Source organism: Pezoporus occidentalis, unplaced genomic scaffold, assembly GCF_034315485.1.
Source record: "Pezoporus occidentalis ecotype Australia unplaced genomic scaffold, CSIRO_AGI_Poc_V1 ctg36, whole genome shotgun sequence".
Taxonomy (NCBI): domain Eukaryota; kingdom Metazoa; phylum Chordata; class Aves; order Psittaciformes; family Psittacidae; genus Pezoporus; species Pezoporus occidentalis.
This window is the reverse complement of record NW_026915591.1, coordinates 1423546-1441059: the sequence shown is the minus strand read 5'-3', so window position 1 is coordinate 1441059 and position 17514 is coordinate 1423546. Positions and strand designations below refer to the sequence as shown.

Sequence of the window (17514 nt, the reverse complement as noted above, 5' to 3'; positions counted from 1 at the left end):
TTTTTTTTTTTTTTTTTTTAATCTAATTTGCACATGTGTTAGGGTATCATGGCATTCTTTATACCACCCCTCGGGACATGGTTGCATTCCTTTAAAAGCAGGCAGGGAATTTAAATAACTAACTGACATTGCATTGACTTTTGGCAGTGTTCTCTATTTAGGGGGGATATAAACAATTAACTGGAAGCAAAATTAAGGGAAAATGGAGTTATACTATAAGTTTGGGGTAAAATTTTAGCCTGGTATAATCATGGTCATTTTTATTTATTTGTGTTACTTTTAAAAAGAAAAAAACCAACCCTTTACTTCTTTTATTTCAGGAATAATAAGTTTAATGCTAATTTTAAAGGGTAAATCTCAGTTAATTTGATGACATCTGAAAGTTCAATAAAACAATTTTGAAGTCCGGTTACTTGTTAGTATCTATGAGATTATTCATTCTTTTTATCTTGTATTAAGTATTTAGAGACTTATTCATTACAGCTTATTAGTTTTCATTTAGTTATCTTTGTAACATCTATTTCAAAAGAAACCAGGCTTTTCAGAGCCAACAACTGGGTAGGAGAGAGGAGAAGAAAGGAAATAATACAGTATTTATGCTTTGGGTTTGTTGGGGTTCTTTTTGTTGTTGTTTGCTGTTTCACTTACTGAGATAAAAGATTATCTCAATGTATACATTACACGTCAGAGTGAAAGAACTGATACTGGAAACTAGATGACATCTTCTTTTCACATTTAGGTAGTGGAAAACAATATAAATTATCTTGGAAATTTTCAAAATGCGTTTAGGAAACAAAATAAATCCCGATGGAACTGGAGGCCAGTTTAGTTACATACTAAGAAATACCAGCATGTGTTAAATTGAATTAACTTCTCATATTTTGATGGCATTCTGCCTCCTTCTAAACCTGCTTAACCTGAAGATGAAAATAAATTGTAATATTGATGCCATGCATTTTATGTGAAAAAATATAATAAATTTATCCCAGATTTATCCCAGTAAGAACTCTAGAAATTAAAATCCTACCCTGCTGATCACGACAGATGCAGCATTTTTTCTGAGGAAGCATATGAAGTCAGTGCTTGGTCTGCTTTCTCATTTCCAGCTGTTGTATCACTCCTACACGGTTCTCTTCTATTTTGGAAACTAGCACTACAAACATCAGTATTTTTTCATGTTTCGTATGCTCTAGGGTAGTTGTAATGGTCAAGTGCTTGGTGATTACAGTCTTGAGTTCCTTCTTCTAAAGAGTCTTAGGCACTAAGTACAGCTTGGACATCATAGCTTTTTTTGTATAAGCATGAGTATTTGAGAGGAGCACTGTAGTTCTTTCTGGTATATATTCATCCTGATAACACAATTTTATCAATGCAATATTTTGCAATCGGTATGATTATTTTGGTCTGATACTACATGCTGGAATCCATAAATAATGAATAATTTTAATAATATTAAGAAATAAAATGGATAAATAATTCATTAACTTACTTATAATCTTAATTCCTCTTCCCAGAAAAAGGATATAATGTATAGGAAGCTTCAGAACAGAATAACTAATAAACTAGACATCTTTGCGTCAGTGCAACATAAAGCTGTTCAATGTGCATATGTCCCAAAAATCCTAGGGCTGCAGCACACACAGAATTTACCATGATTTAACAATTTCCTGGTGCTTGTCTGACCCTAAGAGCTAGCAGGGTTTAGTAAGAAAAGGTGAAACTCTGGGCCAAGAGCAAGAACTTTCTCACTCCCTGCACTTCATCTAGTCCATAGTAACCTGGTGCCTAGTAACTGTCGCTCAGGCAAGTACTCAGCTTCAGCTTACTTGAGAGTTTCTCTTATTACATAAAAAAATTCAGGCCTTCCAGTGTACTGATTTTTCATTCCTGTGGAGTTCTTCAGACTAAAATTAATTTCCACATACTTTTGGGGCTTGGAGCCTTTTGTTTTGTTGCTAAATCTCTAAATGTTTATTTAGAAATTCATAATACATTGATGCACTTCTATATTCCCATATTTGTTACATGGAAGTAATAGCTGTCACCTGAGACATAGAGGTGTCATTCTAGGTTTCTTACAGTATGCATCTAAATGTGACCCTTTCCACAATGCAGCATGATTAGCCTCTGTTACAGATTAGTTTAAAAGGGGCAGCTAAGCACCTAGGGAGCTGCAGTGTCTTATTGTTAGTTTCTTCACGGATTGTATTTCTTGAACAGTTAATTTTGAGTGAGAGGAAATTACTGAACAACACGTAAACATTGAACTTGCTCACATTAATGCTTCTTCCTGCAAATGTAATTCCATTCCTGAGGTTTTAAGTGACTCGTCAAGAGAAACATAAAAAGAATATGAATAATTTTGGTGAGGAGGTGTAGAGAAACATGCAAACCTTTATAATCTTCCTTCTTGTTTTCTCTTTACAGGTGAGCTTTGAAATCTTGCAGAGCTCTCCTCAGAATGTGCTGAAAAGAAAAGCAGAAACTATTAACAATGGCCTTCAAGCTATTGAAAAGATGTTGCAACAGAAGAGTGAAAACATTGCAAAAGCCAAAGAAGTTCAGAAGGTAATCTCGCAAAAAAAAAAAACACCAAACCCCAAAAAACAACAATAATAAAAAAAAACCACCTGTGAATGTTGAAATATTTTTGGTTGTTTCTACAGAGCCTGTTTTAGCAGGAGCATAAAATGGCCCTACATTCATTTTACATCTGTAAAAGGAGAGGTACAAGCAAGCATTTAGCTGATAAATATTTACCAATTCTTTCTCATGGTAAAATATGTGGGTTTTTTCAACTGTGAATCACACCTGTAGATGCAGCATGTTCTGTTCTCATCATATCAGTTCCAAAATCTTTAATTCTTCATGCCCCACATGAAGAACAAATAACTCTGCTGTTATCTTTGAGCCTAACCTCTTATTTCATTTCCCCTCTCTGTCCATGCAGCAAATCTGGGATATGCTGGACCTTTGGCATTACAAACTCAATGAACTGGATGCAGAAGTGCATGATATAGTAGAGCAAAATTCCTGCCATGCACAGGAGTTGATGGATATCTTAGTGTCCCCCCTTCAGCAGTACCAACAGGTCTCACAACTTGCAGAGTGCAGAACTGCCATTTTGAACAAGGTAGATGCAAGTGTAAAAGTATAAGACAAAAAAAACCCCACATCTTAGAAAAACCTTAAATAAAGTCTTTCCATAAAATATCATCCAAAGCTGTCAAATGAGTCAAAAAGCTCAAAAGCCTGCTGTAGGTGCGTCATCTTATTGTAGCTCAGTTTCTGGACTCGCAAACGTCACATTCAGCTGCAATCCCAAAAGACCAGTTACGCACCATGGCTAATGTGGGTTTGCATGGGAAATTTATGCCTCTGGGTGGGTGATAGGAGGGTTCTCTATGACTGTGCTAATGCGCTATCTGTTAAATTAACATTGCAACAATGCCTTCAATAATTTGCTTTGATTAGAGGAAACAGCCTGAAATCATGAAACTGTTTCAGAAAAATTATGATCTTTATTTCATCATACTAATTAAACTGAGCTTCATGAAAACGCATTCTGTTTTCTTTTAGTCTTGTCCATAGATGCATTTATCCTATACAGTGAATAAAAGTGCATTTATCTTCTTTGTAAAATTTTGTCATTTATGCTTCTTTGTAAAATTTCTAGGCTACCAACAAGATGGAAGAATACAATGAACTCCTGAAGAATGTGAAAGTTTGGATAGAAAACACCAACTGCTTGCTAAGAGCAGATGCTCAAAATGACTCTGCAAAAAGTTTATGCAAACATACTGGTGACCTTCAGGTAAGTGTTGATGCAGATACATGGTCTTATTAGAACAGATTGCTCTGCGGAAACACAAATTTGCATTCTTAAGTCTTACTGACATAAATAATTTACCATTTTCAGTAAAGCCTTTAAGTGAAAAAGAGAGAGAGAGAGACACTCATGAAATATAGATTGATACTTTTTGGTGTTGGACATGCCTGTCTTGTGAATGTGCTGAAATACATGATTGTCTTCTGTTGGCTGTATGGCTATAATTGGTTTTGACTGCCTGAATATACATGGTTCTTTTTGTATAGTGTGTATGTAATCCAAAACGGGTAAAGTGGTGTTTAATGTCTGTGTGTTAGATGGAAGCTTCGAAGTAAACTGTGGTTTGGAAGGCTGTTTTCTCTATATTTTGAAGGGCATTCTGACTAGTAATTTCATGAATCAAATGTTTGTCATGTTACAGGGAAGATCAGGGTTAAGCAAGTGCCAAGATGATTTATGGAAATTCCAGATTTTGAAATTTAATTTTTTATACATCCATTCCTTGACTTATGCCAAGGGACAGTTGGTGCTCTGAACATAGGTTTTCATACTAAAGCTAGTAAGAATTCCTTACAAAAACTAGCTGACTGCTCTGGGCTGATATGTTACAGAGCATGTAGCCACGATCAGGAGATCTTGATTTCTAAAATGTGTGAACATTTTTGTGACAAAATTTTATTGTCCCCTGCATTTGTGAATTTTGTGTTCTGAGCTGGGAAACTAGTGGATTTGAAAATGCACACAAAGTTTTTATTAGAGTTGAGGTATGCATTTGGTCCTTTCCTTCATATGCCACAGAGATATGTGGATCACATGCATTTCTTGCAATCCTCGCTTGTTCTTCGTGAAGACATTTACTATAATTAATCCAAAAGCTCATCCAGTTAGCTGCAGATGGGAAGAAGCTTCCCATCATAAACAACTGGCCAGGTACCTTCTGGAGCATCTTATTACATCTGCTCTCTGCAGGCTGGTGTGCAGAAAACTTTTTTCAGGTGTCTGGCTGACATGTCTTGCTCATATACTTGGGGTCAGCCTGACCATTGCAAAGGAGCTGGAGAGGAATCTTCTCCAGGATCTCATACTTTTTTTGTAGTGGGTCCTCTCTCTGAGTTCGTCTTCCTCTTTATACCTTTTGTCATGCTCATGTAGACTTATTTTATCCGATTCCCTTAAAATCGTGCCACATCTCTCATTTTTCTGCCTGCAGAATGCAGCAGTTCAGTTCCCTTATGAGTGAAGTGTTTTGGTCTGAACTAAGCTTTTGGGAATATAAGCAGTGGTCAGTGACATATAGGAAATTAAAACTGATTCATTCTGGTACTAACCTCTGTGAAACTTTCATGTTCACTATTGCTGAATCAAAGTAAGCTCTTATTTTGTCTCCAGATGGCTTTGGAAGACTCAGAGCAAAAGCAAAACCTTCTACACAGTGTTTACTTGGAGCTGGAGGAGCTAACACCAATCTTTGAAACAGACAGTGTAATGCAGCAGCTAAATGAAATAGATGAACAAGTAGCAGCTTTACAGCATGAGATAGCAGAGATTCTTCCACAGATCCAGCATGTGGCTGACGTAAGTGCCTTTTATCAGGTGCTTCATCATATGTTATGAAATACAGATTATATTGCCTTCACAGGTAAAAAGGTGTGCTGTTTTTAGTACGTGTAACAAGTGAGGAAATAAATTGTTTGGAAACAAACCATCTCAGAATGTGTTTGATATCTAATTAAGCTGCAAAGTTCAGGAGTATTAATGAAACTCCTTGTTTAGGAGGAGAAATGCAGGGCTGGTTGACTGACAAATTAAAAGGACTTATCTTGCCAGAGGGTAGGGCTCCTGTTCAGAGGCACCCAAACTCACACCATGGCTAGAAAAGTTGATGAAGTTCAACAGAGACAAATGCAAAGTCTGGCACCTGGAGGGGACATGTCCAAACAGAGGCCAGGGGGCCAACCAGCTGGAAAGCAGCTCTGCCAAAGGATTGTGGTCCCGGTGGACAAGTTGATCATGGTGTAGTAGCATGGCCTTGCAACAAGACCATCAGCATCCTGGGCTGCCTGAGAGATCATATGTGGGTACTGTGCCCAGTTTTAGGTTTCCCAGTGGAAGACATAGACATTCCTGAAGTGAGCCAAGGAAGGCTTTCAAGGTGGTTGGGGGACTGTAACATGGCACATAGGAGGAAAGGCTCGGAAACCTGGGTCAGTTCAGTATGGAAACGAGACAGCTGGGGGTGGGTATTACTGCTGTCTACTACTACATAATAGGATAGAGCCAGACTTTTCTTAGGCTCTGCAGAGTAAAGATGAGCAGTAACAGACCCAAATGATAACAGAGGAAATACCATCTACATATTAAAAAGGAATCTTTTTTTGTTTGTTTTGTTTTGTTTCAGTAAGATTGGCTAAAAACTAGATCAGTGGCCCAAAGTGGTAGGTTCAAGTCCCCATCCTAGGAGATACGTAACTGTCAAAAGGATCATGCCCCAGACAGTGTGCTCTGATGGGCACCAGAGATCTCTCAAGGTCCCTTCCAACCTAATTTATTCTGTGTCTCTGACTCCACGAGAGTTCACAGCAGCTGGACTTTATGTGGATCCATTTTTGATGTGACATAATACTCTTCCAACAGCAAGTTGCAAGCGTGTATTTAGACAGTTTCCTATGCTGGTAACTGTCACCACTGCAGAAATGTCTTGTCACTACTGGTAATTTATAATGTGACTTTTCAAGGATATTTCAATTCTGTATTCAGGGTTTAAAACAGACCAGGTAACCTTAGAAATTTAATTCCTTTAGAAGTTAATTATGATACATAATCTATAATAACTAATCTTTTGTTTGATAGCATCCATTAACATATCCTGCATACACTGCACTAGTTTTTCAGTATTTCTTTTTAAATGTAAGTGAAAGGCAGAAATGCAAGCTGGCTTATACTTGTGCTATCTACAAATACTCTCTCTTTTCCCAAAATCTAGCAATTGGATGCCATCGAATCTCACATTAGAGTGTTTGAGAAGGACATTGTCAAAATGAAGACAAGCCTGTCATCTGAAGATCTGTTAGAATTTTCTCCTAAAGACCAACTTAAACATGGACAGGTCTGTGCAAACTCCTATATGGACTTTTATGCTAACTTATGCATAAATATATAAAGAAAAATATGTTTTCACAAGCTGCTTTTTGACTTTTGCAATTTACCAGCTTCTAGCATATGATTTTGAAATGTTAGTATCACACAAATTCTAACTCTCAGGTCAAAGATTGAAAGTATTTTTATAGTCATGATTTCACCTACGTATTTCTACAGTAGCAAGTAGTGCAATCCAAGAGGAGCACATTGGTAGGGCAAGACAGTTGGTGCAGAGGACCTGATATCTGTGTTGTATGTGTCTTGGGGGCTTACTTTGGACTGATCCTGTAGAATGGACTTCCATTAGTGGCTGGGTGTCTTCTGCTTTAGCTTTATTTGAAAGGAATACAGTTTGCATGGTCCAAGACAACTGCTCAGTGTAAACACCAAGGTGAGACTGTTGGGAGAGCCCTTCAAGAAGCACAGTCGTGGTTTGAGTGAAAACATTTTAAATTAAAGCACTATTGAGAAAATGCCCATAATGAACTCGAATATGTAACTTAAGTACATGTTGTCAGACATACCTGCCGTATTTGAGTGTCTCCATTTTTGAACAGTTTATGGCCTCATTCTCAGAGGCGCTGCATATCACTCTACTTAGCATCAAACAGTAAGTAATCTGAAAGTCTCAAAATCAGGCCCTATTTGTCAAAAAATGGAGGCAAAGTTTAGTAGACATTTCTGGAAAGGCAAGCTGGAATGACTTGCTGTAAAACCGTTTCATCCTGCAGAGACTTCACTCCAAAGACTTCTCGGCCACATGGTTTTCCTTTCTCTGCTTGAGTGAAGCAAAGCAAAGCGTTACAGTATCTTTTCTTCTATACCACATGCATTTCAGTTAGGTAACTGAAATGCAAGAAGCATGGATTCAGTATCAGGGAAGAGATGAGTGTCATCATATCTTTCATAGATTTGTTATCCAGAGAATGATTTTGTAATGGCTACATTACATGGTAAAAATAAACTGATATTTGTTCTGGAAAATAATGTTCACCTACTTCCTCATTTTAAATTGAAACGATATGCTTAGTAAATAGTAATTAATCTGAATGTGATCCTTTGTCACTGTGCAAACTGTATGTATATGCAGAAAAGGCAAAATTGTAAATGTTAGTTATATATTTGTCTTGCTTTAGACAACCTCACTATAGATTTTCAGTTGTTTGTTCCAAGATTAAAATATTCTTCATTCTTAAATGGGAAACTCACTAGAGAGAACTTTTGCACATTATGACAGTAGTATAAATTTTCAGTTTTGATTTTTCCAACTCAGTATCATGTCAACAATCTCTCTGTATCCTAATAGGTTATACTGGGCCATGTTGGTCCCATGATGAAAAGCATTGTACATATACAGTCCTATGAAGATACACTACTGCTACCAGGAGTGAAAATGCAACCTTTCTCAGTCTTTCAGAGAGCAAGGCAGCTTTTGAGAGATTTGAAGAAATTAGAAAAAATTACTAAAGAACAAAATGATCTTCTGGAGGTAACTGATTTTTTTTTTTTTTTTTTTCTTTACTGTCACCTAAACCACCTTTATTTTGTAATAATTTTAATCACTAGACAACACATCATGCCCACTATATAAACTTGGGGGAGTTACTCAGAAGGCCCCAATCACTGCTTGGGTCATGCTGGATATCGGTTGGCAGGTGGTGAGCAATTGTATTCTCTCCCCTTGTCATTTCCCTTATCATTATTATTATTGGTGGTAGCAGTAGTGGTTTTGTGTTATACCTTAGTTTCTAGAATGTTCTTATCTCAACCCATCGGAGTTACATTCTTTCCATTCTCTTCCCCATCCCTCTGGGAGCAGCAGGGGGAAAGGGTGAGAGTGAGCGAGTGGCTCTGTGGGTCTGAGCTACCAGCTGGGCTTAAACAACGACACAGGTATATAGCACATCTTCTATGACTCTATGTAACGGTTTGGGGTCTTTTTGTAATTTGATACAAGGCCCAAGTGTCTTATGATCCTGGTTTGCGCAGCTAATGATTAAGTCCAGTGTTACATGCAGGTGCTCACATCTGCAAAGTTCAAGTACTTAAACTTACCTGAACATGAAATTGAATAGAAATTGATGACAGCAGAAACTGGTTTAGTAAAGATGATCTTCCCAAATCAGTGAGCCAGGAAAGCGACTGTTTTCCACCAGTGTCACTTGGTTTTGAGGCATGCCAGCTCCTGCCCTCAGAAGGTCCAAGAGTGTATCCACATAAGTGAATATGTGAGGGGGGGGTTGGAGATGCTGTTGACAGGTTTGGAAACAGAAACGATGTAACAGCATTGGTGTGACACATGGCTGTAAGAGAAGGCAGTGCTGATGGGTCCGTGAGTGTTAACTCAATGGGCAGTAAGGATTATGAAACAGCAATACTGGCCCCAAACCTGAAGTGGTATCTCTGCAGCACTTCACTGAGTGATGTGGTTGTACCAGCTCAAGAAGGTTTTAATTCAGGGATATTTCCATCATGTTCCACTGCCCAGGGTATATATACTTGGGGACAACCTGGAGTTTGGTTATGCATGTTCCCAAGTGAGCAGAGGTATGAAAATTCTCATATGACCCATCCATTTCTCAGCAGGATTATAGCAGCACTTAGAAAAATAATACAGTATCTTTACTGATTTGGTTTTCCAGCCCTATTACAGTACAGCAGATGCTTTAAAACATCCAACTTCCTACTGGGTATTTCAGAACCCAGACAGAAACCAGTGACAGCTAAAATGTGAATGTCCATCTCTGATTTTCAGTTTGTGAAATGAAGAGCAGCGCACCAAGAGAAAAACTCAAATATGGTACATGACTAATGCTTGGAGTTTGGGGGGAAAAAAAAAAAACAAACAAAAAAAATGACTGTGTGAGATCCATGCGATTCCTGCGGTCTTAGTATTTTTAGTCCATACAGTTTCTTATGTCTGAAAAATGGATGTGGTAAAATGTATCTTTTTCAACGAGTTACCAGATTAAATACTTGAGAATTTTCAAAACACTTTAAAACTGTCAGAAACAGGGTGCTTTCCAATTATAAAGTGTTACCATGAGATTTCTAACTGGTTTATGTGAAGCATTAGGTCAAAGCTTAGATCTTTCTCCTTTTTGAAACAGCTGTAACCTTTTTTGCTCAGCATTTGCCCTTGTCTTGTAAGCACCCAACAATCTGTAGCTGAGCGGTATTTGTGAGAGAGCAGATTGGGAAAACTGCAATTCCTGGCAGCTAGGATATCAAACTGTGCAAAAAAGATTTTCCAGTCCTGTTGAATGGGTTGAAAGAAGGAATACTACAATAGAAGTCTAACACCAGCAAAGACATAACAAAGAATAAAGCTATTAAAGGATGGCATGTTGAGTACTGCATGAAAAGGTAGTAAGTATCCTGATAGAGAGGAAAGCAAATGGGAGGCAAGTTTCCTGTACAAATATATATACGTACTAATTTTTTTCCTGAGGATTAGTTTTGAAACCTCAGTGCTTGGGTGCATTTGCCCATATTTTGCTATTGGTGATGCAACAGGATATTGCAGTAGTAATTTTTGCTTAATTAAGTTGCACCTGAAAAAGTGTAACAGTAACAAAATGTGAAAGCTTTGGGGAAGGATTTTAGGGTAACTTAGATCTGAATTGAATGTTGCCCTCTGTTATTATTATGGCCTGTCAAGTACTTAAAGAACATCATCAGGAGGAGGAGTTGGAAGCCACAGCTGCTTCTACTGGTTTTCTGTGCAAGAGAGTGTCTCTGTTTGCATAAATGCTGGTTTACTGTGTTCATTTTTAGAAAGCTCTTTCATAACAAAAATGTTGCCTGCCTGCCTGCCTGTACACTATAGGCAGGTGGCCCTTTGCCATGGGTAAGTCTTCTAGTATTACCGCAACAGGAAAAGTAAAGAGCAAATGTCAAGCAGGAAATAACTTAAAAGAGAGTCAACGCTTCTAGGAAGATATTCAATCCCACATATATGGCATAATTTATGTTCTATTAAGAGAAGGATAAAACAAGATTTTTTTTTGTGTGTGCCTCAGTGCAAGGCAGAGAACCGATGAGCTCTCTTCAGGCAAGTAGCTGTGGTCACATGTTGGCGCATGACAGGAGACATTGGAGTCTGTATACAAATTATTCATATTCTTTAATCAATGAAGTTTTGAGGTAGTACACATTTTACCTATTACTAAACAGTCCTATTAATGTGGAAGTGAAGGTATGGTAAGAGAATCACCCTTTTAGAGGACTTTTAGTTTCTCATAGAACTGAAGACCTATTCTTTGTTTTCCTCCTCTGATTCTTAATGCTATTGTATTAAGATCATAGGCCACAATTAAATATCTTCTTCTCCAATCTGGCTTTTTTTTCTGTTACCGTTCATAGCAGGAGAGACTCTTTGCTCTGAAAGGCAGAATCTGTGCAGTTTGCAGAGAGATTAGCCTGTCAGGCTCAAAAAAATGCTGCTATCAGCAGCATTTCAAGTAGACTGCATTTTGTTCATTACATTTTGCAGACACCTGAGGAACAGCTCATGGGTCAGAAACAGAGACACCGAATGTGTTTTGCAAGTTAATTCGTTTCAGAAAATATTCTGTTTTGTAGATGTAACAATTTCTTAATTACCTGAGACATTGTAACAGGCAGTCGCTGACAAGCACAAGCAGTGCTGGGGGGGAACTGCCCATTTCTGCACAAACAGTAAAGCATGGGGATTGATGAGATTTTGCTGTCACTCTCAAATAAGTAAATTTGGCTCTTTATAATGTATATGTTTTCCAGTAAGCCATGTAAGCAGCAGAAGCTCACACCAAGTAGAAATACTTATCCTTTTTATAGGAAGTATTCAAATTGTCAGATACTGTGGTTAGCTTATCCTCTGAGCTGCAGTGTCTGCTTGATGTGCAGCACAGTTCATTTGTGGTCAGTGCAGAACTAGCTGGCAGTAAAGACCTGAGCACCAATAAAAGCCAGGTAGGCTTTCTAACTTGATATGACTCCCTGTAATTTCTCCCTTTTTTTCAACCTATTATAAATTGTAGTGAATATGATTTAATATGCTTTTTGCATTTGATAACCAAATTCATAGTTCCACTCTGGAGTAAGCAAAGGCTTCTAAGCAGAGTACTCCACCATACTTCAGCTTATGGATAGAGCAGTTTGTCTTTAGCAAGTGAATAATAAATAGTGAAGATAGGGTTGTGCAAAGTTAGCAGACCAAATACTTTTACATGCAACTACAGATACAAAGCAGGCGTCAGTACTCTTCAGCACAAGTTTCTTCCATTACTGACTAGTTTGTTTCTCTATTACTGAATTCACAATTATTTATGAGGATTATAATTTCACAGGAAGCTGTAAAGAAAACAGAAGAATGTGAGCAAGAAATGGAAAAGTTGAAACAATTCCTAAAGAACCCCTTAGTAGAAATATCACAAGATCAATCACTGGCTCAGAAGACTCATTGTCCAGAGGTGAGTTTTACTGTTTACTCTCTCATGGCTGCTACTTTTCCTGGCTAACATTAATCACAATGATATGGAGCGCTGAGAAATATTGGTGTGCTTCCCCTCCCCACCGTGCATGGTCAAGCAGTCAATTAAATGACATTGTTTGACTATACATACGTAAATTGACATATACCGAGAGATATTACAATTAATATTAGTTGGGTATATTTTCCGTAATTTACTTCCTATTGATTTTGATGTGTTGTTTGTACCTATATCAACTTTTAAGGAAAACTTAGAATGCTGCTTTCATGACAGCTGACAGCTGTTTTGGTGAAACAATATGTAGAATTCATATCTTGCCTGTGCTCAGCATCCAGATAATGTTGCTGAGGTAGCAGCTTGGGATTATGCATAAGCAGAGAACTGAGTCCATTTCTGATCACTGACCATGCAGCAGTACTTTTGGTGGTTCTATTTAGGAATTCTTTAGACTCCTTTTGCTGTCCTCACTGCCACACTGTTTTCATTAACTCATAAACATGTGTTGTTTTTCTCCCTGCAATCAGCTGCTTTCTGTAGTGGATTAATTGATTATTTAATCAGAAGTAAGATGTGTTTTAAGGACAGCACTGCAAAAGTCAGGAAATGACTAATTGAGTGTAATAGCTGTTTATAAAGTGTCTCTGAAATTCAGCTTTTTGCAGTCAGTCCCAATAAAGTTAATATACATACATTGTACTTGCCTAATAACTATAATCACTTGATAGGCTTCTAAATACATAGCTGCTTTGCTTTCAGGTGGTTGGATGTTGCAGGCTTGATGTTACTATGAGGCATGACTCATTTCCCTGTTCCTGTTTTTGTCTTTTAGTGTAGGACTTTCTGTTTAATAGCTCCTGGTTTAGAGGAAAACCTTTTCACAACTGTAGCATTTCATGAATAGATGTGGGCAATGGAATTGCCTATCTTATTGAGGGGCTTCAGATGAAGAAGTAGCATTAATAATGAGTTGGTTTCTGAGGAAGCTTTTGGCTAGTGAAGTTTGCCAAACAGTATCTGGTGAATGTATGCTGCAGTCTTCTCCTGCAATGAATCAAATAGAAATATGCCAAATTGTCAGGATGGCTTTTTCTTCATTCCAATGGCTTTTTCTTGTCTCTACCTTTGGAAGATTTTTATCTTGTGGGTTTGAGTGTACAAAAGGAAAAAAAGACTCTTGCCTGAGCCAAGTTTCCATGTCCTTTGAAAATTTGCTGGGATTTTGCCTCTACATACCCAGTCCTGCAGCCACACTAACATTATTAACAGAAGAAGCTGTAGTTGAGATGGAAGCAGTAGTCTTATGGCTTTCATCTGTCTCAGATTATTACTTGCATAGCATCAAAGCTTGGTCTGATGGACTGAGCCCAGTGTGCAATGAGATATTTATCCATATTACAGTTTTCTGAGCAACTAACAATGCTTCAAAGAGCTTTAGCACTTTCAGTAATGGAGTAGGGCATTTTATTCCTTGCCCTGTCTTACTCTGTGATTTGTTGTGCTTTCTTTGCTCACCTGGAGACTGGGTGATAAGGAAAGGTCCGAGCAGAACACCAGCTGGAGCCAGCTCTAGCTCTTCAGGGAGGAGACAAAGACAGATTTGTTTCCCTCCCTATAATATAAAGATATTATAATCTTTATAAATGCAGTTACTTGGATTATTGTTCAATCCCTGCAGATTGGGGATAATTGCTCCCAATGTCACATTGAAAGACATGGGATATTTTTGGCCCAGTACATGTCACTAAAAGCCAGTGAAGAGTTTGTTTCCTTCTTTTAGGCCAGCTTCAACAAAGAAAACTGAGCTACCCTTATTGTTGTCTTTGACCTCATCAAGGCTATCCTAAGTGGTTTGTGTCAGGTTTCCAGAGAAGGTAGTTCATCACCTGCTCTGACACACAGTAATGTAACCCAGCTGCATTCCCTCTGTCCTGAAGGAAACTCATATCCCCATGGCTATGCAGGACCTAGTTAGAATTAGTTACCCAGCCATTTACTTCCAGGCCACCAACATTTACATTTACATTTACTTCCAGGCCACCAACTTCTGCATTACAGGCAGCAAGTGCTGTTCTGAGTTCAGTCTGTTGCTGCTGTTTTGCATGTATCTAGACATCTTCTGTAGTGACAATGGGGAACTGTCCGAATGCCCTGAAAAAGGAAAAAAGGGAAATAGCCCCAGTTTCAGTAAGATGCATCACTGTTATCATGAGTTACATTACTGTTTGGTTAAGTAATAAAAATGGATGCTTATGGATATTGTTGCTCCTTAGGGAGACATGGAAGCTGTAAAAGAAGAAATCATAAAGCTGTGCCAAAGAAAGGAAGATGTCCTTACCGGAATGAAGAATTCAATGTCTGAGCTTCACCAGCGCTTACAGCAAGAAGTGCCTGAATCAGAAGATGAACCTACAGCCTCTGTATTAGCACAAAGTGACTTGGTTGGAACTGATGTTTCTGGTCAGCGGGTAAGTGGAGCACCACCTTGTGATCATTTACCGGAAAGCTGAGGAGCCAGGTAAATAACCTTTCTTCCTCCAGGAGGAGTGGTATTGAGAGAGGAGCACCCTGCAGCTGTGAGTTAATACTTCTCCTCCCCTTTGTGCTTCTCAATGGTCCCAGAAGGACTGGGTATGATGCATGTATAGGAGAAGGCAGAAGAAGTGTACTTCTGATTATTTTTTTTAGCATGAGCAGATCCAACATGAAGTTTGCATCAAGCAATCAACAGCAAAATCCTCAATGTGTAGTTTTGTGGATAATCAGTTGTTATGGGATTTTCAGTAAATTGTTTTTATGGAGCAGAATGAAATTTGACCTTATTATAGCTGTTATGTTAAAACAGTATAGCACAGAAAAAGTCCCAATTTTCAGAGGTGCTTAGTACCTGCAGTTTTCAATTACTTTAATGTAGCATGGCAGATGTTCAATGCTTCTCTAAAAATTGACCTCAAGTGGTAGCTTTCTTTTGGTTTACAAGCAGAAGAGGCTTTTACTGTGCTTGTCATGAATAACTGGACTGTCTTTTTGTGTGTATTTTTGTAGTTTAAAAAAAGAGGAATGATGTCTCTTCTACCTTCCTTGGATGAAGAATCAGAAGACTCTTCTTTCCACAGCAAGGTGAGTTTGGTACTTATCTTGCATATACAGCCGTGTATGTAAGACACCAGATTTTGGTACAGGACGAATTATGAAAAATATGTTAATCCAGAACACTTTAGAACAAATTAAAGTATCTTTTATTGCTCCAGGATACTAAGAAATTGCACTTAAGCCAGCCTACCAGTATTACAATATCAGTGTTACACAGCACCTCATTCTGTGATTTGTGATCCTTCTTTTGGTGGCATTGCTTAGACAGTAATACCCCCTTTATGGAAGTGTTCATGGCAAAATATGAGCCTAAATGCCAATATTTATATGTGGAATGGGGTTTAGAGAGAATTAGGCAGCCTCTGAAATGTTAAAACTTAATCAAAATTATTTGTGTGTTTGAGCTTAAGAAAAAAGGACATGATCAGACTATTGGAAGGAAGTGAAGGAGAGATTTCTGGGAGAATGGTAGACACTGCTCAGCAGGTTGCTCTGAACCTGTGGAGTCTAAATGCCCATGTAAACCGCAGAGGAACAAAGCTGGGGTAAAGTTACATGATGTAGTTAATAGCTTTTGGGGAAAAAAAAAAAAAAAAATCCATGAAAATTTCTGCACACTTTTTCTGCATCCCAGGGACTAAATGAGGGTTACTTGAATGAAATCAGGAATGTGCAGAAGTGCCGGTGAACTTGTAACCTAGATACCCATTCACAGAGCAGTTCACAGCCTCCCTGGGCCAATAATGACAAGCTACCCTCGTATACATCTCCTGGAAGGGACTATGGCCTCAATCAAGTTTTGAAGAATCTCCATTTCTCTGAAGTCCTTGCTATGGATATTAATTAGAATTTTTGATACACCCTTGCAACAAGAGTCAAAAGGAAATGAGTCCAAGAGGTGATAGGGTGTTGAAGGGGTTGTTTTAGGCTAGGCAAGGATGAAAATACATGGCTTGACAGTGTGAAGAAGTCCCAACAGCCTGCATAGAGGTCGTGTCTTACTACTCTGATCCAACCACTTCAGTTGCAAGGTTTCTCCTCCTTCATTGCTGTGGTTTTGTTTACATACAGGATGTTTTAGGGGACAGGAGAAAGTTTGTTTCTTGGGTTTGGTTTTTTTTTATATATATATAGTGTGAAAAAAATGAGGATATTCTGTGGTCTCTAGAGAAAACTATTAGTGTCATTGAATTGCCATTCATTTTGCAGCAGAGCTACAGAGCAAAGGAAGGAGTGGGATTTGGGAAACGCAATAAGGATAGATAAAGCAGAAATAGACCAGTGTGTTACTGAAGGTTTAGCAGAAACAGACCAATGTGTTACTGAAGGTTTGCAGTAATTTACATTGCTTGAAGGAATATGAGCTTCCTGTTCACAATCTAATGCATAGCTGTTTCTGCTTTCAAAGCGAGGTACAGCCACAGAGAAAGATGAAAAATTCTGGCCTTTGGAAAGGAATGATGAAAGGCACAAGGAAGACAGTGCAGCCTCCTGGTCTTCTGGTACCTTGTCAGATGGCCTCGTTCAGGTAATGCACCTGGGGTTATCTCCATGGGGACTGGGTCTCATCTTTGTAGAAAAGATCTGCACAAGTCCTAGGTATTGCTGAAGTGTGCAAAGCAAGAGAACTGTATAAGTGCAGGACATGATGGCCTTGTTCAGATCTTCCATCTTCCACATCATGCTAAATCTTGCCATTTAAAGTCTCTTCTCTTGTTGCACATTTTGGTTGAACTCACTGACCTTGGGTTTTCCAACCTAAGCGATTCTGTTATTGAATATTAATTTCTTCCAGCTTGTCAAAACCTGCAAAGACAGAAATGAACATTTCGTAGCAGCAATTTGTTTCACTAATTACTAGAAAGGCTATAAAATGTGCATTTTGTTGGGGGATCCTTTGTGGAAGAGGTTCTCTTTGTACATAAGAAGACCAGCATCTGGTCATTTTGGCTGTGGTCTGTTTTGCATAGTGTCTCAATAATG

General features: G+C 38.3%; 1 protein-coding gene across 10 annotated transcripts in view; it reads left to right on the top strand.

The window, feature by feature from the left end:
- Positions 1-17514, top strand: part of SYNE2 (spectrin repeat containing nuclear envelope protein 2) — a 185013-nt gene that overhangs the window by 90613 nt on the left and 76886 nt on the right. For 8 of the 10 annotated variants that reach the window (XM_062630735.1, XM_062630730.1, XM_062630734.1 and 5 more), the window contains 10 exons: positions 2428-2568; positions 2951-3133; positions 3677-3814; positions 5219-5404; positions 6813-6935; positions 8274-8456; positions 12298-12420; positions 14712-14906; positions 15484-15567; positions 16940-17059. In XM_062630735.1, coding sequence (XP_062486719.1) covers positions 2428-2568; positions 2951-3133; positions 3677-3814; positions 5219-5404; positions 6813-6935; positions 8274-8456; positions 12298-12420; positions 14712-14906; positions 15484-15567; positions 16940-17059 — 1476 coding nt within the window. The remainder of the gene's footprint in view (positions 1-2427; positions 2569-2950; positions 3134-3676; positions 3815-5218; positions 5405-6812; positions 6936-8273; positions 8457-12297; positions 12421-14711; positions 14907-15483; positions 15568-16939; positions 17060-17514) is intronic. The other 2 variants (XM_062630737.1, XM_062630731.1) reach the window with 1 other exon arrangement.